Genomic DNA, 23,275 nt, shown 5'->3' with positions numbered 1-23,275 from the left:
GAGACAGAAGAGCCTTCAGGACTGGTCACCCTTCCACCCGAGAGCAGAGCCCACTCAGGAGGGCAGGAAGCACTTGCCCAGGGGCCCACCGCAGCTTGAGGATTAGATGCAGAGACAGCAGCTACCTGGATGATTCATTGGGGGGGGGGGGCTAAAGGAGCTGGCTGTGCCTTGGGCAAGCCCCCCTGCACTTCTGCTGAAAAGGGGGAGAGAAATCATCCCGAGTTCAAACAGCTCCTATGAAGACCCAGACAACATATGTGAGACCTCCCATGAACAGGATAACACTGTGCCTGCGCCTGGCTCCCCGAGTGGGCTCAACAAAGAGCTGCATTGTCGCCGGGTGGATTACTGGAAAGAGGACGAGAACTGAGGGCAAGTTCTCTGAAGAAGGAAACCCAAAGCCACCTTCCTTCAGGCACCCGCTCTAAAGTACAGGAAGGCTTACTACATGAAAGAAGGCGCCTAGCTGGTCTCCATTTGGGGGAGATTGAGGTCCCGGGAGAAGGGGAAAGGTGAAAGTGGTACCTTAGCAACCCAAGAGCAGGGGAAACAACTTCATCCTCATAAAGACCAGCTGGGAAAAACACGGCGCTAATACCACACTCAGTGGAGAAAAGTATTTCCTCCCAAACCAGGAACAAGGCAAGGATACTCACCTTCACCGCTTCTATTAGTACTGGAAGTCCTAGCCAGAACAAGTAGGCAAGGAAAAGAAATAAGAGGCATCAGAATTGGAAGGGAAGAAGTAAAATGATCTCTGTTTGAAGATGATGTGACCTCATTGTAAAGAAATTCTGAAGATAATTTATGCGGACATTGGAGCTAGTGAACAAATTCAGCAAGGCGGCAGGATAAAATCAACATGGGAATCTCAGTTACATTTCTATACTAATAATGAGCAATCCCAAAAGGAAATTAAGAAAACAATTCCATTTATAAGTGCATCAGAAAGAATAAGACATTTAATCAGGGATTGCAGAAAGAAAGAAAGAAGATAAAAATAAATATTCCCCATCATGGATTGCAAGGCACCATAGTGAAAATGGCTTAACTAGGAGGTGTAGGAAATGTCTTAAGCTGGAGGTGTAACTCAGGAGTAGAGTGTTTGTTTGTCTACCATGCATGAGGCCCTGGGTTCAATCCTCAGCACCACATAACTAAAATAAAAGGCAACTGTTATAAATATGTTCAAAGTCTAATGAGGAAGGCACACATGCAAATAAGTACATAATATTTTTAAAGATGCAAATATCTGGGCATGGTGGCGCACGCTTGTAATCCTAGTACTTGGGAGGCTGAGACAGGAGGACCGCAGGTTCGAAGCCAGCCTCAGCAGCTTAGTGAGGCCGTCAGAAACTTAGTGATACCCTATTTCCAAATAAAATATAAAATATATTCTATATATTTTATAAATTATAAAATATATTTTGCCACTAGATTCAATCCCTAGTACCACCAAAAAAAAATAATTCGTCATTCTTATTTGTGGGCATAGAACTGTTCATAATAGTCTGGAGGTGTAGCTTGGAGGTTGAAGCCCCTGGGCTCTGTCCCCAGTACCACACACACAAAAAAGAAGATGTAAATACTATCCAAATAATCTATAGATTTAAGGTAATCTCTATCAAAATCCCAATGGCATTTTTTTGTAGGAGTAGAAAAATCCATTTTGAAATTCCTCAAATAGAAAAAAAAAAATGTCAAAAGGACAAAGTTGAGCTGGGAGTGATGGCACACGCCTGGAATCCCAGTACTTGGGAGGCTGAGACAGGAGGATCACAGATTCTAGGACAGCCTTAGCAAGTGATGAGACTCTCACCAACCTAGTGAGACCCTGTTTCAAAATAAAAATAGAGCCAAGCATGATGGCGCAGGCTGGTAATCCCAGCATTTGGGGGGCTGAGACCGGAGGATCGTCGTTCACTGACAGCCTCAGCTACTTAGTGAGGCCCTCTGCAACTCAGTGAGACCCTGTTTCAAAATAAATAAATAAATTAATTAATTAAAAAATAGAGCTGGGGGAGGGTATAGCTCAGTGGTAGAATGCCTCTAAATTCAATCCCTAGTGCCAAAAAAAAAAAAAGAAAAAGAAAATCTCACAGTTCCTGACTTTTAAGCCTTATTAAAAAGCTACAGTAACCAAAACAATATGGTGCTGACATGAAGATAAATAGATGAATGGAACAGAAGAGACAGCCCAGAAATAATCTCTCACAGATGTGGTCAAGTGTGTGTGTGTGTGTGTGTGTGTGTGTGTGTGTGTGTTACTAGGGATTGAACCCAGAGGCATTCTACTTTCTAGCTACACTCCCAGCCTGATTTTGTTTCTCATTTAGAAAGAGTGTCTCTCTAGGTTGATGAGTGTCTATTTGCTAAGGCTGTCCTCAAACCTAAGATCCTCCTGTCTCAGCCTCCCAAGTACTGGGATTACAGGTGTGTGCCACCACGCCCAGCTATCAGATTATTTTTAACAAGGCTGTCAAGACTATTCAAAAGCAGGACAGTCTTTTCAAAAATGGTGGTGGGAAATGTATATATCCACATACATAAACAAAATTAAAAACAGAAAACCAATAGAAAAAAATCAACAAAACTGAAAACTGTTTCTTTGAAAAGATCACTATGTTGATGGACCTGTGGCCATGCTAAAAAAAAAAAAAAGTTACAAATTGTTATCAGAAAGGAAAGAGGGAAGCCGGGCATGGTGGCACACACTTGTAATTCCAGCATTTGGGAGGCTGAGGCAGGAGGATCGTGGTTCGTGGAACTTGGCGAGACCCTGTTTCAAATATAAAGAATAAAAAAATAGGGCTGGGGGTGTAGATCGGAGTTAGAATGCCCCTGGGTTCCATCCCCAGTACCGCAAAAAAAAAAAAAGAAAAGAAAAAGAAAGAGGGGGCATCATTACAAATTCGATGGCGATTGAAAGGACAATAAAAGAGTATTATGAACGGTTCTATGCCCACAAATGAGAATGATGAATTTTTTTGTGTGTGGTTCTAGGGATTGGATCCAGCGGCATTTCTTCCTTTGAGCTACACCCCCAACTTGATGTTATTTATTTGGAAACAGGGTCTTGCTAGGTTGATTCGAGTCTTGCTCCTTGCTGAGGCTGCCCTTGAACCTGTCATTTTTCCTTTCTCAGCCTCCCAAGTACAGGGAGTACAGGCGTGCGCCACCATACCCAGCTAGGAATGATAAATTTTTTGAAAGACACAATCTGCCAAATTTTACTCAAAAATAAATGATCTGAATAGGCCTATATCTATTAAAGAAATGAAATTAATAATTAATATAGCCTTCAAAATTAGGAAGTACCTGGGCCCAGATGGGCTCGCTCATAGATTATTTCTAATTGCTCTAATTGGTCTTACATCATAATGTAAATCATGTTGACAATGCCCTAAATGCACACAGCACTTGGTGGGCCGCCATCCACCTCCCCACCTCCCCACCTCCCCACCTCCTTCCTTCCCATTACAGAGCACTGAGATTGATGCTAGTATATTCACATATGTACACATAGTTGATGGTAGTAGTTCCATTAATGTACCTCAGTCTTCCTCCTCCCCTTACCCTAGACCACCATGCCTAGCTTAGTATAATATTTTATATTAGCAAGCCAGTGAAGAGGCGGGCATGGTGGCACACACTTATAAACCCAGTACTTGGGAGGCTAAGACAGGAGGATCGCAGGTTCAAAGCCAGCCTCGGCAACTTAGCAAGGCTCTCAGCAACCTAGTGAGACCATATTTCCAAATAAGAAATAAAAAAATTGGACTGGGGGTATAGCTCAGAGGTAGAATGCCTCTGGGTTCAATCCCCAGTATAAGAAAGGAAGGAAGGAAGACAGGAAGAGAGGAAGGAAGGAAAGAAGGAGAGAAGGAAGGAGAAACTCTTACATGCTAACACAGATATAGTACAGAAGCTTGGGGGAGGCGCTGACAGGAAGAGCAGGGAAGAGACCGCAGGCTTAGACTACGAGTCTTTCAATAGACTGCTGCATGGACTAGATCTGCTGCTTCCAGTAACAGAACTTCTTTGATGGTGACAGACAGGGGTGACAGGCCCGGAGACCCCACAGGCCCACCCGAGCCTGCTTGTGGGGCAAGTAAACACATAGCCCGTGCTCTTGTCTTTACACAGCAGTGGGTTGATCACTGGGGGTTCCATGTGGGTAGCTGTCACAGTGGTGAGGGTTTCGATGGCCTCACTGGCTCCGTTCTGAGGCCACTTGTAGTTACATGACTGCTGAGCAAGGTCAGGTAGTTTCTTGGCGAGGCGGGCACCTGCAAGGGGAGAGGCCTTCGGCTTTCCGTCCTCCTCAGTCATGGCTGTGTTCCCCCCTGGCTCACCGCTCCTCAAGAAGAGCTGGCATCAGAGAAGAAGCCCTTTATTGACTGATTGATTGGTTGATTGATTGATTTGGAAACAGGGTCTCTCTAAGTTGCTGAGGCTGTCCTTAAACCTTAAACCTGTCTCAGCCTCCCAAGTACTGAGTTTGCAGGTGTGCACCACTGTGTCCAAAAGGCTTAATAATTTGAATGGACTATGGGGAAGGAGGTGGAGACTACAGGCAGGTGGGGCACAGGTAGAGGAAGTGGGTCACTGGAGGCATGCCCCTGGGCAGTGTATCTTGTCCCTGGCTCCTTCCTCATTCTCTTTGCTTCCTGCTTCCAGGAGTGGAACAGCTCCCCCACCCCACACACACACCCTTCCGCCATGATGTTCTGCCTCACTGCAGGCCAGAGCAAAGGAGCCAGCCACCTAGAGACTAAAACCCTGAGCCAAAATAAACATTTTCTCCTGTAAGAAGAAATGATAGGTATTTTGCTCAAAGGGACGAAAAGGAGACTAACACAGTAGGGTCCCTAGTGTAGACAAATTCATAGAGATGGAGAGTAGAATGGGGGTTGACAGGGGCTGGGGAGAGGAAGGAAATGCGGGAATTATTGCTCAGTGGGTGCAGAATTTTTAGTTTTGCCAGATGCAAAAGTTTAGGAGATTGGTTGCATAATCTGAATGAATTTAACACTAGTTAAACACTAGTTAACACACACTTTAAAATGGATAAGATAGTAAGTTGCATGTTATGTGTATTTTAAACACAATCTTTTAAAGTCGTGCCAGGGGGCAGGGCTGTGCAGTTATGAGGTTGACTGAGTGGTAACTGGGTCGGAACAGGACCTTGAGGAAATCCTATAAACAATATCCCCCATTGCAGACACCACCCCTCCCCGATCCCTGTCCAGCCCACAGAGCATCTGCCAGGACTCTCACAGAAGATGCAGCAGGCAGGAAGAGCAGGTGTGGTCAGATTCATCCTACCTGCTAAGGGACATGCCCGAGTCACCTTTGTAAGGGGCAGCACCAGCCCAGACTCCATGGTTCAGACTGCAAGGCCAGCACCCTCCCCTCTGCCTTAGGGCCATGTTGAAAGACCAGACCCTGGAGAGGAGCCAGCCCGCTTTGGATCCTAGCTCTGCTATTTACAGCTGCATAGCCTCGGGCACATCACCCCACACTTTTATGCAACCCGCAAAGTGAAGATAATAATAGTATTTAAGCCGGACCTGGTGGTGCATGCTTGTAATACCAGTGCTTGGGAGGCTGAGACAGGAGGATTGCAGGTTCATGGCCAGCCTCAGCTACTTAGTGAGGCCTCCAACACTTAGCAAGACCCTGCTTGTTTCAAAATAAAAAATAAAATGGTGCTAGGGGGTGTAGCTTGGAGGTAGAATGGCCCTGGGTTCAATACCCAGTACCTCACGCACATACAAAAATAGTACCTAAGCTACAGGGTTGTTGTGAATGTGTTCTAATAACACATAAAGAACTAAAAGGAGCTAAGTGTGGTGGTGCACGCCTGTAATCCCAGTACTTGGAAGGCTAAGACAGGAGGACCCCTGGTTTGAGGACAGCCTCAGCAACATATTGAGACTCTCAGCAACCTAGGGAGACCCTGTTTCAAAAAAACAAAAAGAAAATAGGACTTGAGATATAGTTTGAAGGTAGAAAACCCCTGAGTTCAATCCCCATTGCGCACGCGCACACACACACACACACACACACACACACACACACACACACTAAAAGGGCATGGTGCATAGGATGGTCTCTGCCACAGCAAGCTATTACAGTGTTTTGAATGTTTTTTTTTTTTTTCTTTTCCTCTGAAGATCTTTAAGGGACAAAGCTATTCCCAGCAGTTTTTCTTTTTTTTTTTTTTTCGGGTCTGGGCATGGAACCCAGCGGCATTTGACCTCCGAGTTACACCCCCTGCCCTATTTTTTATTCTTTATTTTGAAACAGGGTCTCATTGAGTTGCAGAGGGCCTCACTAAGTACTAGCTGAGGCTGTCCGCGAACCGCGATCCTCAGGTCTCAGCCTCCCCAATGCTGGGATTACAAGCGTGCGCCACCACACCCGGCTTATTCCCAGCAGTTTAAAGGCATCAAATTCAATTTTTTAAGGGTAAACTGACTTTGGATCCCCACCATGCACCAAAGCTGTGAAAGCCCAGGTCAGCAGTGGCTCTTGTGCCAGTAGACTGGGTGCCAAGTTCTTCCTACTTCTCTCTCTGACCCCTATACCGTGGCCTTAGCACCTGAGAATCTAGGCTGGGGCCTAAGAAACAGTACATTTGGGCCCATGAAATCTCATGTTTCTTTCAGAGCCAGTCTGGGGGGCTCTGGTTTTCACAGCTGAGCTAATCGCAGCCAGAGGGCATGGCATCCCCATCGCACAGACAGGGAGCCCCCCACCCGAGGCCCCGGCACCACATACACAATGGGAGGCAAGAATCACCCCAGAGTCAAGCCCACGCCACCGGTTCCAGTGATCCTGGGTCTACCTGGGAGCAGGGAAAGCTAACTACCACGCGGGCATAGTGGAGGCCCTTCCTGACCATAGCTCCGTGGGGTGCACAGCTTTCCTGGCCAAGCGTGGTCTAGATGGCATCTCTGGGCAGAGTGCCCAGCTGTAGGAATTTCTGCAGATGAGACAAACATCCCTGCTCCAGGAAAGAAGCACTAGAGTTTCTCCTGAGAGCAAGAGGGCCTGGACTTCAGGGACCCCAGTGTCCATCAACTCACTGACCACTGATCAGAACGGCCAAATTGCAGATGGGATGGGCTGGGTCTGCACAAACCCATCTCCCTAGGGCTGGGCCTGGCTGCTGGAAGACCTAGAGGAGCTCATCGGGAGCATCCTCCCGCCTCCGCCCTCTGGAAAGAAGTCCAGACTCGGCTTTCTCTGTGGCCAGAGACAAGACAGCAGCTTGCTTTTCAGGGCTGGAGAACACACTCAACGTGAGGGCTGGAGGGTTCTCAGGACCTGCGTGTGCCCAACCCTCTCAGCGGAAACCGAGGGCCACGGCCTCATTCCCCACTGAGACTCTGAAATTGTGCTTAAAACATCTAAAACAAAATTTACCATTTTAACCATTTTTTAGGCATATACAATTCAGGAGCATTAAGTACATTGTTGTGCAACCATCACACCATCCATCTCCAGAACTTTTTCATCTTCCCAAACCGAAACTCTGTTCATTAGACATGAACTCCCCATCCCACTCCTTCCTGGACATATCCGTGTCCCCACCATCCTTCTGTTTCTGTGATTCTGATGCTCTAAAAACCTCACATAAGTGGAATCACATAGCATGTTTGTTTATGACTGGTTTATTTCACCGAGCATACTGTCCTTAAGGTTCATCTATATTGTAGCATGTGTCCCAATTTCCTTCCTTTTAAAGGTTGAATTATATATTTTTGGTGGTACTGGGGGTGGAACCCAGGGGCTTTTCTATCTCTGGGCTATACTCCCAGACCTATTTTATACTTTATTTGGAAACAGGGTCTAAGTAGCTGAGGCTGGCTTCAAACCCATGCAATCCTGTCTCAGCCTCCCAAGCCCTGGGATTATAAGCATGAGCCACCACGCCCAGCTCAAGGTCAAATAATATTTAGTATTCCAGTGTATGGATGACTCACATCACGTGTCCATTCATTTGTCCATGGGCACTTGGGTTCTTCACACCTGTTGGCCGCTGTGAACCCTGCTGCCGTGCGTGTGTATGTAGATATCTGTCTTAAGTTCCTGTTTCCACTTCTTTGGAGTTTATACTGAGAAGTGGAATTGCTGGATATCCAAGACTTTTGCTACCCTGCAATTTCACCCCCAGAGCACACTGGGTCAACACCCCAAAACACTGGCCAATGGGCTCTGATCATGGTTATTATCCTTTGCCCCTCCCCACCCTCCAATTGTAACCCTGAGCATGTGTGGGGCTTTTGAGGTCCTCCGGGAGCCCTTGGAGACCACAGACAGGCTGGGACAGGCAAGGATCCCCTTCCCCAGGGCAAGTCCCCGAGAGAGCACCACCTGGGAGTCAGAAGCTCTGATTTCTCCCTGGGTTTCCTATGACAGCTCCCCTCTCCCTGAGCCCCTGCAAGCCCCGCTCTGAAAGCAAAGGAAGATTGTTGGTACAGGCCCCTGCAGAGGCCCTGCAAGCGCTGTGATTCTGGGACTTCAGACAAACCTAGTAGACAGATGATAGCCGGGGAACCACACAGACAGTGCTGCCGACCACAGCCTGGCCTGGGTACCCACACTCAGGCTTCTAACCCGTAGCATTGGGCCCCTGCCCTTGGGTGCCATGCTGGGTAACACCCTAGGTTTGAAGTTTCCCTCTTTGATTCTTCCCCTCCCCACCCCCAACTAGGATCCCAAGGCCATGCCAGGGCCCTGTTCCTCCAGGTCCAGCTGTAACCCCACCTCCAGGGGCGGCTGTGGTCCACGCCCAGCTCAGGGAACATGTACCTTCAAGGTCTCCTCCTTGTGGTGCATGAGGAAGGCTATGATGGCTGCGCAGCTGCGACTGATGCCCCGGGTGGAAAAGATCAGAATGACAGAGCCCAGGTGGAGGTGAATTCCTGTGGAGGGGAGGCAGGGGTGGGTTGCTGGGGACCTGGGTGGCTGTCATGAGACTGGCCTCAGTGGGCCCGTGGTCCACCAGTGAGTTCAGAACCAGCAGGCCAGGTCCTGGGCAGGTCACATGCCTTTTCTAGGACACCGCCTCCTGGTCTAGCAAACTGAACTCCCGCTGGCAGTTCAAGAGGATCCTGCATGGGCATCGACATTGCCAGGTGAAGGCCTTTCCCTGCCTGTCCAGGCTTCTAGCGCCGGAAGCTGTAACCAGCAGGCCTGATGATGGCAGCATCATCCCACAGATATTCGGGCACCAGCAAGGGCAGCGCAGGCCGGGGTGGACCCTGGCTCTGCCACTCACTGGTTGTGGAGCTTGGGCACGTTGCTCTAAGTCATCTGGAGAGTGGGATAACAGCCTACTACATAACCTTCCCCATAGTATTTTATTCTGTTCTGTGCTAAGCCCATTGCCTGGCATAGAAGTATCAGCCATAACCACATAACCCCCGAGGCTGTGAGTCCTACCCAGTGAGGGCTGGGGAGGAAACTAAGGCTGGCACCCCAGGCTGGCCCAGTAACCCCCAAGAACCAAAGATAAACATGCAAAGCACAAAACCACAGACAGAGCGGGAGGAAGACTCAGGGAACATTAAGACCAACTGCTTCAGTGTGCAGAAGAGGAAACTGAGGCACAAATCAGTGATGGGCTGGCCTGGCGCCACCCCTTGAGGCGGAGCTGGGGAGGGGCCTTATTGTGCCACAGGCCTCTGCCGTCTCATGGTGGGACACACAGGAAGTCTCAATCTCAGATCCTGGTCAAATGATAGTGTCAACCTGCTGGGCAAATAAGGGTAGCTGGGCTATAATGCCATCTCCAGCCACTTGTGCACCAAGTGCCAGGCCGGCAGCCACAGAGCAGGGCCTCTGAACTTCAAAGCTTGCTCTCTCTTTGGGGATCTTGCTCCTCTCGGGCAAGTCTAAACTCTAGGAATGAGTGAAAAAATCCATCCTCTGTGAGCTAAGCAGCTAGTGGGCATCACTCACGTGTGGTGGGAGGATAAGGTTGGGGTGCCCACAGTGGAGAGTCATGGCAGTCAGGGCTGGAAGGCCTCTAGGGTCTTCCTCTCCCTGTCCACACCCCACCCTGCTGGCCAGGACTGAGGGCAAGGATGGAGTGAGATACAGGGTCCCTGAGCTCGGTGCAGAGCAAGCCTCCGTGAAGCTGTGCATGCGTGGTGGGCCAGTATTTACATTTTACAACAGGCTCAAAACTCAGCCCGGGCCAGAACTCAGGGTGCTCAACCCACAAACTGGTGCTCTTGTTACACCCCACCGCTCCCCAGGTAAATACCACAGCTTCTCAGATTGCTGGGGGGTCCCGAGAAGCTGGACTTGTCCTGGAGCTTGTCCACCCTCTCTGTCCTGAGCGCAGGACTTAGACTCTAGGACAGATGCGTGGAGGAAGTGCCATGGCCCCTCTGCCTCCTGGGCATAAGCAAGCTGCTATCTTGTTAGGGAACACCCCTTACCGATGAAGTGGCAGAGGTGGCGGAAAAAGGGGGAAATATTAGATTCTGGAGTATCTTCTATCTGGATGTGCAGAAGTTTGTCCCGGTCCCCTGCAAAACTAAACAGAAGAGCACAGGTCATTCAGTCAGCGTGCACACAGCCCCACGTGGCAGCCCTCGCCACGCACAGGGCCACAGGGGAAGGGTGCTGGTCTGGCATTCGGGAGACACGGGCAAATGGTCGAATCTTTCTCAGAAGGAAAGTACCTACCTCCTGGAGGGTGTTGTGTAGTGAGAGGGTTAATCTACATAAGGCATTTACTGACCTGCTTGGCACATAAGCAGTGTCCAATAAATGGGACATCATTTATTAACCGGAAACATGGTACTTTCCTAACAGTGGTGCAGGTCATTAGATGAGGATGGGAAAGCATATTTAGTGGCCTTGGGGAGTGAGCCTGCCATGCCAAATGTGGAGAGCAAGGCGAGAGGGATGGAGCTGGGGTGGCTGTTGTGAGTGGAGGCAGCAGGGAAGGCTCTACTGAAGAGGTGACATTTGAGCAGAGGCTCTAGGAGGTGAGGGAACAAGCCAAAGAGGTACCTGGGACAAAGCGCTCCAGGTGGAGGAGAGCGCAAGGACAAGGGCCCTGCGCGGTGGTGTGTTCTTGAGAAACAACAGGTACGAGGAGGAAGGAAGGGGACCACGGGCGTGTGGCATGGCCTCCAGAGGATGCCTGCGAGGAGCCTGGTGCAGTGCCTGCGTGCGGTGAGCACTCGAGAAATGACATGTGTGGACGCCCCTTCCCTAAGTCCGGGGACCACCAGTCTATCCTCTATTTTTAAAACTTTGTCACATCCCAAATGTTATAGAAATGGAATCACAGCATATGGAACCTTTTAGACTTGGTGCTTTGCTTTGCTTTCTGTTTTGCTCTGCACCAGTTCCCTGGAGATCCAAGCTGTTACCTGTACCACTATTCCTTTTACTCTTGCCTTTTGTCTTATTTTTAAAACTTTTATTGGTGCTTTATAGTCTCACATCATAATGTAGATCATGTTATTCCTTTTCCTCTTGAGGAATACTCCATAATATGCAGGTAGCACTTCTGCCCAACTACTCATCAGCTGGGCGGCTGCTTTGCGCATTATAGATTTTGGTGTCAATGTAATTCTTCGTTTCTCTGAGACGAGTGCCTAGAGAATGCCTTTTAGTACCGGTGAGCTCTATGATGATGGTGTCCCCCTTTTGTGTGTGTGGTACTGGGGGTAGAACCCAGGGGCTTTTCTACCTCTGAGCCACACCCCCAGCCCTTTTTTTATTCTTTATTTTGAAACAGGGTCTCACTGAGTTGCAGAGGGCCTGAGTAGCTGAGGCTGACCGTGAACCGCAATCCTCCTGTCTCAGCCTCCCGAATGCCGGGAATACAAGCGTGTGCCACCACATCTGGCTTGCCTTCACTTTTGAAAGATATTTTCACTAGTTGTATACTATGGGTTTGTTTTTTAATCTCAGTACAGTTTTCTCAATTTCATTATTTCCAATGTGAAAGCTGCTGTCATCTTTATCTTTATTCCCTGGTATGTAATTATGTAATATGTAATATGTTTTCTCTCTAGTCACTTTTAAGAGTGTCTCTCTCTCTCTCTCTCTCTCTCTCTCTCTCTCTCTCTCTCTCTCTCTCTCTCTCATGGTACTGGAGGTATCCTGGGCTATACTCCCAGACATATTCTATACTTTATTTGGAAACAGGGTCTCACTAAATTGCTAAGAGCCTCACTAAGTAGCTGAGGTTGGTTTCAAACCTGTGCGATCCTCCTGTCTCGGCCTCCCAAGCTCTGGGATTACAAGCATGTGCCACCGCACCCAGCAAGACTTTTCTCTTTATCACTGATTTTAAGCAATTTAATATGGTGCACATTGCTATAGTTTTCTTCATGTTTCTGTGTGTGGGTTCTGTTGAGACTCCTAACTCTAACACTTACAGATCTTACCAAATATAGAAAAATTTCAGCCATTATATCTTCAAATGTGTTTTCTTGAGCTGGGAGTAGTGGCACACACTTGTAATCCCAGTACTTGGGAGGCTGAGACAGGTAGATCACAGCTTCAAAACCAACTTCAGCAATTTAGTGAGGCTCTTAGCAACCTAGTAAGACCTTGTTTCTAAATAAGAAATAAAATCAGGCTACAGGTATTGACTGGAGGTAGAATGCCTCTGAGTTCAATCCCCAGTACAAAAAATAATAATGTGTTTTCTGTCTCCTTGATTTCCTCCCCTTGGAGACTCTAATTATCCAGTTTAGGCCACTGGAAGTCGTCTGAAGCTCACCAAAGTTCTATTCACATTTTTCTCATACTCTCTTTTCCCTTCGGGTTTCATTTTAGATACTTTCTATCGCTGTATAAAATGCACTGGTCTTGTTGTCTGTCGCATCTAGTCCATTGTTAACTCCATTAAGTGCACTGTTGGGGCCGGAGTATTAGGGACTGAACCCAGGGGTGTTCTACTTCTGAGCTACATCCCCAGACCTTTTTTATTTTCTTGTTTTGAAATTGGGTCTCATAGGTTGCTGAGAGTCTCACTAAATTGCTGTGACTGGCCTCGAACCTGTGACCCTTTTTCAACCTCCCAAGCACTGGAATTACATCCAGTGCACTTTTAATCTCAGACACGGTATTTTCTTCCCTAGTCTAGGGCTAATATTTCTTCACGAGGGAGGCATGCTGTTCTGAGCACTCTAGTTGACACCCTGTATGTTATGAGTTTTGTCCACTCTGACCTAAAACACAAACTACTTCTGGCTGCCTGGCTGCTCGGGAAGTACGATCCTGCCTGCTCCTTTTATGGGTTTTATCCCAGCCTTGAACAGTTTCCTCAAATGCACACACAAGGTGTGCACCAGCCTTTGGGACCGTCTATGGTTCCTCCTCCCCTCACTCCTTCTTGTTTCTGGCTGCCATGATGTGAAAGTAAAGCCTTGTCCTCTCCCTTTCTCCACTTCCCACCACTTTGCCTTGAGATCCACAGTCCCTGGCCTCATTTGGACTGAACCCCAAACCCCCAAGGAAATCACGAGCAAACAAATATTCCTTCCTCTAAATTAAAAAAAAAAAAAAAGTGTGCGCCTGAAGACTCAGTGGACCTCCGCAGCTTCCCTGGCCACAGAGCATTCTTTGTGTTCAGCTCTATTCCCCATGCAGTTCTCTCCTGCAGATTCTCGCCAACTTCATCTCTGAGTTCTCAACTCTGTGTCCTCAGCTAGCTCAGGAAGAATGGCAGAATCTGTGTGGGAACCTTCCAGATACCGTGACTTGCAAACAATCTCCAGACCGCAGTCGGGCTGATTGTGGGCTTTGCCTTGACTGTTTTCCTTCTCTCAGGAATCACTGTCCTGTGCTCTCTGTCGGTCACTGTCTAAAACCCCGTGTTCTAAATGTTTTACTTGAGCTAGTAGAGTTATTTAAGGTGGGACAGTAAGTCTGGCTCCTGCCACTCCTCATGGCCAGAAATGGAAATTCTTCTCATCTATATTCTTTTTTGTTTGTTTTAATTTTTGGTATTAAGGATTGAACTCAGAGGCATTCTACCTCCAAGTTATAGCCCCAAACCCAATTTTATTTCTTATTTGGAAACAGGGTCTCCCTAAGTTGCAGAGGGACTTGCAAAGATGCCGAGGCTGGCTTCAGACCTGCAATCCTCTCATCTCAGCCTCCAAAGGACTGGGATTATAAGCCTGTGCCACCATGCCCAGCCTTCTCACTTATATTGTTGAAAGATATGTTCTCTTGATATACAATTGCAAGTTGGCAGTTATTTTCTTTCGATGCCTTAAGATTGCATTAGTTATGTTTTGCTCTACAACACCCTGAAGCTTAATGATTTTATTTTATTTTATTTTATTTTTGGTGTTACTGAGGTTCCTGGAAACCGTTCTAGCTCCAGGCTACACTCCCAGACCTATTTTATATTATTTTTATCTGGAAACAGGGTCTCTTCAGCCAGCGAGGCTAACTTCAAACCTGCGCCATCCTCCCGTCTCCACCACCTCCCAAGCATGGGGATTACAAGCGTGCACAACCACGCCTGGCTGTTTAATGATTTTAAAAAACAAGCATTTATTATCGGTCTGTTTCCTGAGTCAGGGATCTGGATACGGCTGAGCTGGGCACCACTGGCTCACATCTCATGCAGTTACAAGGCAGTACTGGCCAGGTCTCAGCTGTTCTCTTCTGAAGTTTCGACTGGAGGAGGAGCTGCTCCACGCTAACTAATGTGGCTGGCAGGATTCGGTTCCTGAAGACCTTTAGGACTGGGAGTCTCAGTTCCTCCCTAGCTGCCGTCTGGAAGTCTCCCTCAGTTTCTTGCGGAGAGAACCACTTCATGGAGAATCTCTCAACATGCCGATGACCTAATCTCAGAAGAGACAGCCCGCCGTTTTCATCTTATTATATTCACTTACAGTTGGTTCAGTAAGTCCAGCCCACATTCAATGGTGTGAATGTCACAGAGATACATTCAATTTTCTCCTAGTTTCAGGCATTTTGGTTGAGAAGCCAGTCTAATTATGCTCCTTTGAAAGTAATGTCTTGGCTGGGCGTGGTGGCACAGGACTGTGATCCCAGTACTTGGGGGCTGAGACAGGAAGGAACACAGGTCCGCGACTATCCTCAGCAACTTAGTGAGGCCCTCTGCAACTTCGTGAGGCCCTGTTTCAAAAGGAAGAATAAAATAGGGCTGGGGGTGTAGCCTGGATGTGATTTTCTTTAGAATGATCCTGCTTAGAGTGCATAAGGCTTCCTGAACCTATGGATTGATGTATCAGAATGCTTTTGGACAATTTTTAGCTATTTCATTTTCAGATATTCCTTCTGCCCCATTTTTTCTCTCCAGAATCAAAAATATACTTCCAGACGAGGCAGCGCTGAGCTCTTGACTCACCTCCCTGGTTTTCTTCTTTGTCTCAGATTCTTTTTTTTTTTTTTTTTTCCGAGTCTGGGGATGGAACCCAGCGGCATTTGACCTCCAAGCTACACCCCCTTCCCTATTTTTTTATTCTTTATTTTGAAACAGGGTCTCACTAAGTTGCAGAGAGCCTCACTAAGTAGCTGAGGCTGTCCGCGAACCGGGATCCTCCTGTCTCAGCCTCCCGAATGCTGGGACTGTAAGCGTGGGCCACCACGCCCGGCTCTTTGTCTCAGATTCTGACCACCGATTCTTCACTTTTTTTCTGCCTCTGATAAAGCAAATGCAATCTATATCTATATCTATGTCCATCTATCTCTCTACCTATCTCTCTATATATGTATATATCTATACATATATATTTTTTTTCTAAGTTTCACTAAGTTCCAGAGTTCCTCATTAAGTAGCTGAGGCTGGCTGTGAACCTGCAATCCTCCTGTCTCCAACTCCCAAATCCTGGGATTACAAGTGTGTGCCACCATGCCCAGCTGAAATCTTTATATACTTTACCCAACTCTTCTAGCTGTTTTTGCTAGAAGGCTGACCTGGATCACTTCATCCTCATTCATCACAAGCTAGTTCTCTATGTGAACTTTTAATATCAACTTCTCTAGTTGCACACAAGCAATTCACTTTTTTTTTTTTTTTTGGTACTGGGGATAGAACCCAGGGGCATTCTACCTCCAAGCCATAGCCCCAGTCCTATCTTTTATTCTTTTTTTTTTTTTTTTTTTTTTTTTGAGGGTTTGGGGATGGAACCGAGGGGCATTTGACCTCCAAGCTACACTCTCTGCCCTATTTTATTCTTCTTCTCCTTCTTCCTCCTCCTCTCCTCCTCTTCCTCCTCCTCCTCCTCCTCTCCTCCTCCTTCTCCTCCTCCTCCTCCTCCTCCTCCTCCTCCTCCTCCTCCTCCTCCTCCTCCTCCTCTTCTTCTTCTTCTTCTTCTTCTTCTTCTTCTTCTTCTTCTTCTTCTTCTTCTTTTTGGTGGTACTGGGGTTCCTGGAAGCCCTTCTACCTCTGGGCTATACTCCCAGACCTATATTATATTTTTGAAACAGGGTCTCTTACACCAGCACGGCTGGCTTCGAACCTGCGCGATCCTCCTGTCTCCGCCTCCCAAGCGCGGGGATTACAAGCGTGCACCACCAGGCCCGGCCTTATTTATTTTTGAAACAGGGTCTCACTAAGTTGTGGAGGGCCTCACTAAGTAGCTGAGGTTGTCAGTGAACCGCGATCCTCTGGTCTCAGCCTCCCGAATGCTGGGATTACAAGCATGCACCACCACGCCTGGCTCTATCTTTTATTCTTTATTTTGAAACAGAGTCCCGCTAAGTAGCAGGGTGCCTCACTAAGGAGGCTGACCGCAAACTTGCCATCTTCCTGTCTCAACCTTCCAAGAACTGGGATTACAAGCGTGCACCACCATGTCTAGCTACAACTCACTTTTTGACAGAGATATTTTCAAATTTATAAATGGGATGGTGGTGCACGCTTGTAATCCCAGCATTCGGGAGGCTGAGACAGGAGGATCGCAGTTCGCGGACAGCCTCAGCTACTTAGTGAGGCCCTCCGCAACTTAGTGAGACTCTGTTTCAAATTAAAAAGAATAAAAAATAGGGCAGCGGGTGTAGCTCTGAGGTTGAATGTCCCTGGGTTCCATCCCCAGACCTGTAAAAAATATATAAATAAATTATAAACATTGATATCCTCAGATTAGTCTTCTTATCCAGGAAGTCTTCCCCATCACTTATCATTTTTATTCTCTTTGCTCTCCTGTGTGTGTGTGTGTGTGTGTGTGTGTGTGTGTGTGTGTGTGTGTACACATGTTACTGGGGATTGAACACTGGGGCATTATTCTACCTCCAAGCTACACTTCCATCCCTATTTTGTTTTAATTTATAAACAGGTTCTCACTAGACTAATGAAAGTCTCACTTGTTTGCTGAAGCTTCCTCAATCCTGCAGTTCTCCTATCTCAGCCTCCCAAGTACTAGGATTACAGGCGTGTGCCACCATGCCTGACAGATCACCCTCCTTAATATTTTCTTTTCTTTACATAGACCCAACATATTTGTTTATTCCTAGAAATCTTAATTTTAGTTCCTACTCTAAATTGGATCTTGATTCTTTTACTGATTGTTGTTTTTATATCCATAACTCAAATGTATTAATTTTGTGATATTTTTATCAGATGAATTGTTGAATTCTTACATTATTTTCATAAAGTTTCTCCCAAGTGAGTTGTTTTAGCTTTTTGATCAAGAGCTGGAAAGGAGCTGGCACAGTGGTGCATGCTTGTAATCCCAGTACTTGGGAGGTTGAAACAGTAGTGAAACAGGTTTGCACCCAGCCTCAGCTAATTAGTGAGGCCCTCTGCAACTTAGTGAGACCGTTAAAAAAATAAAAAATAAAATATAGCTCAGAGGTAGAATGCCCTTGTTTCAATCCTCAGTATTGTTAAAAAAAAAAAAAAAAAGCTGGAAAGGGTGGATGTATAGTGCTGAACTTTAGTGACCAGGACTGGACATGGTGAGAAGCCAGAGGCTGACCAGCTGGGCTGTGCAGGGTTTGTACAATGAACAACGGTGAGTGTGTATGAGTGTGAGCATGTATGTGTGTGTCCCTGGTACCAAGGCAATTCCAAGGCCGAGGGGGGCATTTCTCAGAGGTTCCTAAGACAGGCTACGTGGAACAGAATGAAATATTTTGTACCATGATGTTAAACACCAGGAAAGCATTACTCATGCTGAGGTCTACAGGACCAGTGTGAGGACTCAGTCAGGGCCAGGCCAGATAGAGGTAAAGACCAGTGCTAAGCCTCCTCCAGTGCATGTGTGTGCTGACTGCTAAGAGCCCATTTGACTCTGCGAATGCATGGCACTAGGGAACTTGTATAAATAAATGATACCATAAAACAAGAGTATCTCATATACTTACAAGGGCCCTGTCTCCATGGAGACATTGACATGAGCTTTGATTTTCAAATCCTTCTGGACTTTAGGATCACAGGCTTGAGTGAAATTGCCCAAGAAGATCTTGCCTGGTATTATTTCGATAGGGTATGGCTGAAATGCGTCCAGTTCCTAAGGTGGGGAAGGATAAGGATTACAATGAGCCCCTCCCCAGGAAGAGGGCTTTTCATCTCTTGACATCTGGGTCAGGAAGCCAGCCTAGAGGAGCATTCCATCCGAGCTTTCAAGAGGACTGGAAAATCACTGCACCCGAGCGCCCCAGTGCTGCACCGGCTCTCAACACCACACCCACTCCTCTCCCCAGCTCCCGTCTGCACCAGGCCACACACATGAAGGTTGGGACCGAGGACTCTGTGGCCCAGAACTTCAACAATCCAAAATGTGTCCAGCTGGGGTGAAGCGGGGATGGGATGGGGAAGAACAGTCCTTTTATTGTAACAGAGGACCCTAGAATTTAAATACCTTAAGAGCACAATTAAATGCTCCATACACAGCCTGTTTTCCACTAGAAATGATTCTGATGAAGGGGTTGAATGTGTAGAGAGGTAGAGAAAAAAGGACAGCCGCTCAAACAGCAATGGGATGACTCCCAGGCCCACAATTATAATAAAAACACGGACCACAGCAACTGGATGGAACTGGAGGACACTGCACTAAGTGGGATAAGCCAGGCACCGAATGATAAACACCACAAGATCTTCCTCATATGTAAGATCTAAAAATGTTGAGGGCAAAATGATGGTTACCAGAGGCTGGGGAGAGTAGGAGGAAGGAAGGGGAGGGGAGAGGTTAATGAGAGGTCTTAGGTCACAGGCAAGAATAAGAAGTTCTGGTGAACTGTTATAGGGTAGGGGAACGATACATAACTACAATGTACTGTATGTTTATTCCAAAAAGCTGTAAGAAAGGAGAGTGAACTCTTTCACCATAAAGAAATGACAGCCAGGCGTGGTGGCTCACGCTTGTAATCACCGCGCTTGGGAGGCGGAGACAGGAGGATCGCGCAGGTTTGAAGCCAGTCGCACTGGCTTAGGAGACCCTGTTTCCAAATAAAAATATAAAAAAATGGGTCTGGGAGTGTAGCCTGGAGGTAGAAGGGTTTCCAGGAACCCCACTACCACCAAAAAAAAAAAAGAAAAAGAAATAAGTGTTTGAGTAGATAGATATATTTAATCTGATTTAAACATCATATAATGTATGTATACTGTATGAGTGTATCACATGATACCCATAAGTGATGTATAATTTATATGATCTTATCATCAGTCAAAAATAAACTAGCTGGGCACAGTGACATCACAGTACACATCCCACCTGTAATCCCAGTACGTGAGAGGCTGAGACAAGAGGACTGAAGGTTTGAGGCAGCTCTCAGAAACTTAGCAAGACCCTCAGAAATTTAGACTTTGTTGCAGAATAAAGAATAAAATAGGGGTATAGCTCAGAGACAGAAAGTCTCTGAGTTCAATCACTAGCACCACAAAAACAAACAAAAAACCAAACAAACAACAAACTAGCTGGGCACAGTGGTACATGCCTGTAATACCAGTACTTGGGAGGCTGAGACAGAAGGATTGCAGGTTCCAGGCCAGTGTGTGGTAACTTAATGAGACCCTGTTTCAAAATGTAAAATAAAATAGGGAAATAGGCTATTCTAAGAAACATTGGTTTCCTCATAATGCACTGTGAAAGAAATATACAGAGAACTGAGCACACTCAGCAGCTGTACCTAGGCTAGCCCCCCTGGGAAACTCAGTATACATTTGCAATCAAAAGCTTTAAGAGACCTTGCAGTAAGAAAAAAAATCCACTTGTACTGCATAACCTGACGCTTCCCATACACTGGCTCAAGACCTCTTTCCCTCCTCAGTGCTCTGTCGGGGCCCACTCGGCAGGACCGAGGTGGCACCCAGGCTTGTTGCCAGTGTGGACTCAAGATGGCGCCTGGGCTTGCAGCCAAGTCACGAGGCTCACGAGGCTGGCGGTGCCCTGAGCCTGCGCAGTGAGCCCTATCAGGCGCCTTACGGATAATTAGTGACGCAACGCCTCGTGCTACCACCTGCCCGCCCAGGAGAAGGTTAAAAAGCGCGCATGCCCTAGCGGGAAAAAGGAGAAGGAGCTAAGAGGGTTGGTGGACAGGAAGAGCAGTTCCTTGGCGGACTGCTCCGGGCTCCGAGCTGGGACGGACATGTTCACAAAGCCACCACTGTGACCGGTGTGTGCTGCAGCAGAGACGTAGAGTGCCACGGAGGAGGGTTGGTGGAGTGATGAGGGAGAGGATAGAAGACTGATGTTGTTTTTACCTGAGAGAGCATTAAAGAGGAATGGTAACTGTACAAGAACCTGGGGTAATAAAACTGCTTGAGGAAGATCGTGTAAGAGTCGTCACTGCGCCCGACAAATGGTGGCCCGTACGGGGAACTTCGCTTTGATCAGAACCTCGGCAGTCCAGGGCAGCTGGGGCAGCTGGCTGGTAAGTACTCCTTTGACTCCGAAAAGGGAGGAGGAGGCTCCGTTTACGGAGGGTTATTTTCCCCGATCAAAGGGGGCTCCATTAAGGAGGATATTTAGTAAATAAGGCTCGCGGATAAGCGAGGCTCGCGGAAAAGCGAGGGACAGCGCTGTATTTTCCCCGATCAAAGGGGGCTCCATTAAGGAGGATATTTTTTAGTGTAAGCAAGTTATTTCCCCGATCAAAGGGGGCTCCATTAAGGAGGATATTTTTTAGTGTAAGCAAGTTAGAGAATCGGGCTGGTCCTGATTCGACTCCCTCTCCTAATCCGCCACCATAGATGGAAGACACCTGAGGTTAGTTGGAAAAGGCGCCTAATGTGTAAAGGATAGGTCAGAAGATTAGTTCCTAACGTAAGAGTTGTAAACTGCTGCTCGGTACCGTAGAGATGAGTTGTTTTCTTTAAGATCTTTGGGGAATTATTTCTACTTTCCCTCTTCCTTTACCTTGGTTAATGATAGTTTAGGTTGTTTTATTGATACCTGTTTTCTGACTTTCTGCTATGCTTCTATGCACCCTTGGAGACTTTGGAATTTCTGCTCTTATTGCTGTAATTGTGGCCTCTGTGGCCGTGGCAGTTATTGCAGCCACTATGAATGCTCTATCCTCACATGTGGCTGCTGGCATGGCTCAGCAAGCTCAATTATCTGGACTATATGTATAACGTATGTGCAGTATCAGAATTTCTCCTATGCAGGCAATTTGTTTCGTCAATTAAGCAAGACGCTTCTAGGAACTTGGAGCCGTGAATTTGAACACACCATGATTGAGCTACGAGCGTCCATCGCTGCAATTAATTCTACCCGCGTGGAAGTCGCCGCAGTACAACAATGAATGGACTTAATACACGGAACATTGGGTTTTTTAAAAGACTGGGGTGGCATGGCGTTCTGGGCATTCTTGCTGGTGGTAGCATGATGTTTCATGGTTGGATATATCAGGCGAACTCGACAACGCGCACTGCAACAACAGCGCATATTGGTGCAAGCTCTGGCAGCCCTAGAAGCTGACTTATCTCCCCATGTATGGCTCAGTATGCTGGATCGGTAGTCAGTGACGGGTAAGATCGTCCCCGGGACCTTTCAACCTAAGACAGGGAAACAATCATGCTATTGTTCTCCCAATGACGGGTAAGAATGGTCCTTGAGGGTCGGCAACCTAAGACAGGCACGATCCCGAGCCTTATTTTAATAAAACAAAAAGGGAGATATGTCGGGGCCCACTCGGCAGGACCGAGGTGGCACCCAGGCTTGTTGCCAGTGTGGACTCAAGATGGCGCCTGGGCTTGCAGCCAAGTCACGAGGCTCACGAGGCTGGCGGTGCCCTGAGCCTGCGCAGTGAGCCCTATCAGGCGCCTTACGGATAATTAGTGACGCAACGCCTCGTGCTACCACCTGCCCGCCCAGGAGAAGGTTAAAAAGCGCGCATGCCCTAGCGGGAAAAAGGAGAAGGAGCTAAGAGGGTTGGTGGACAGGAAGAGCAGTTCCTTGGCGGACTGCTCCGGGCTCCGAGCTGGGACGGACATGTTCACAAAGCCACCACTGTGACCGGTGTGTGCTGCAGCAGAGACGTAGAGTGCCACGGAGGAGGGTTGGTGGAGTGATGAGGGAGAGGATAGAAGACTGATGTTGTTTTTACCTGAGAGAGCATTAAAGAGGAATGGTAACTGTACAAGAACCTGGGGTAATAAAACTGCTTGAGGAAGATCGTGTAAGAGTCGTCACTGCGCCCGACAGTGCTCCATGGGAAAGGCTGACCCATATAGTTTCAAAAGTCAGAGCCCCTTCCAAAGTCCTCTGGCACCAAGTCAGACTCAGAAGCAACAACTCAGGCTACCTCACTGTCTGCACCAGTCCCTCAGAGCCACAGGGACACAGCGCATCACTTTCCTCCCACCAGGTGAGCCCCCTGCAAGCTCATATCCTTCCAGAACCAGCAGCCTTGGAAGCCTTTTGCAAGGCCAGATACCAAGCTGAGCCACCTCTCAAGTTTGCGTGTGCAAGCCCGCTACCTGCAGGCAGGTCTAAAGCTGACCTCGGAAGAGCTTGGGCTGACCCCACTTAGGATGCCCAACTTGCAGGAGCCCTGTGAAATCCCCATAGATTGACTGAAAAAAAAATCTCACTAAACCCCCATGACACTTCTAGCACATAACACTTCCTGCGGCCTGCTAACTGGCTCCCTTTCCTGTGGCTGCAAGGGTTTGGCTGGGAAGAGGGCATGGCATGGATAGATATTTTGGCTTTTGTTTTTTCTTTTTGCTTTTTTTGGGGGGGTGGGGAGAGGGAGATGTGGGGGGAGTGAACCCAGGAGCATTCTACCTCTGAGCTACACCCCCAGGCTCTTAAAAAAAAAAAAACAGGGTGTCACTACATCACTGAAACTG

At 47.5% G+C, this 23,275-nt stretch overlaps 1 protein-coding gene across 1 annotated transcript in view; it reads right to left on the bottom strand.

Annotated features, from left to right (window-relative positions):
• Positions 1 to 23,275, bottom strand: part of STYXL1 (serine/threonine/tyrosine interacting like 1) — a gene marked incomplete at both ends in the record, with an annotated part of 43,212 nt that overhangs the window by 145 nt on the left and 19,792 nt on the right. Inside the window, 3 exon segments of the mRNA XM_080702246.1 lie at positions 8,827 to 8,939; positions 10,464 to 10,561; positions 18,343 to 18,488. Coding sequence (XP_080558372.1) covers positions 8,827 to 8,939; positions 10,464 to 10,561; positions 18,343 to 18,488 — 357 coding nt within the window.

Source organism: Muscardinus avellanarius (assembly GCF_963383645.1).
Source record: "Muscardinus avellanarius genome assembly, chromosome: 10".
In the NCBI taxonomy this organism is placed as follows: domain Eukaryota; kingdom Metazoa; phylum Chordata; class Mammalia; order Rodentia; family Gliridae; genus Muscardinus; species Muscardinus avellanarius.
Note: the sequence above shows the minus strand (reverse complement) of the source record. Positions and strands in the feature narration are given on the sequence as shown.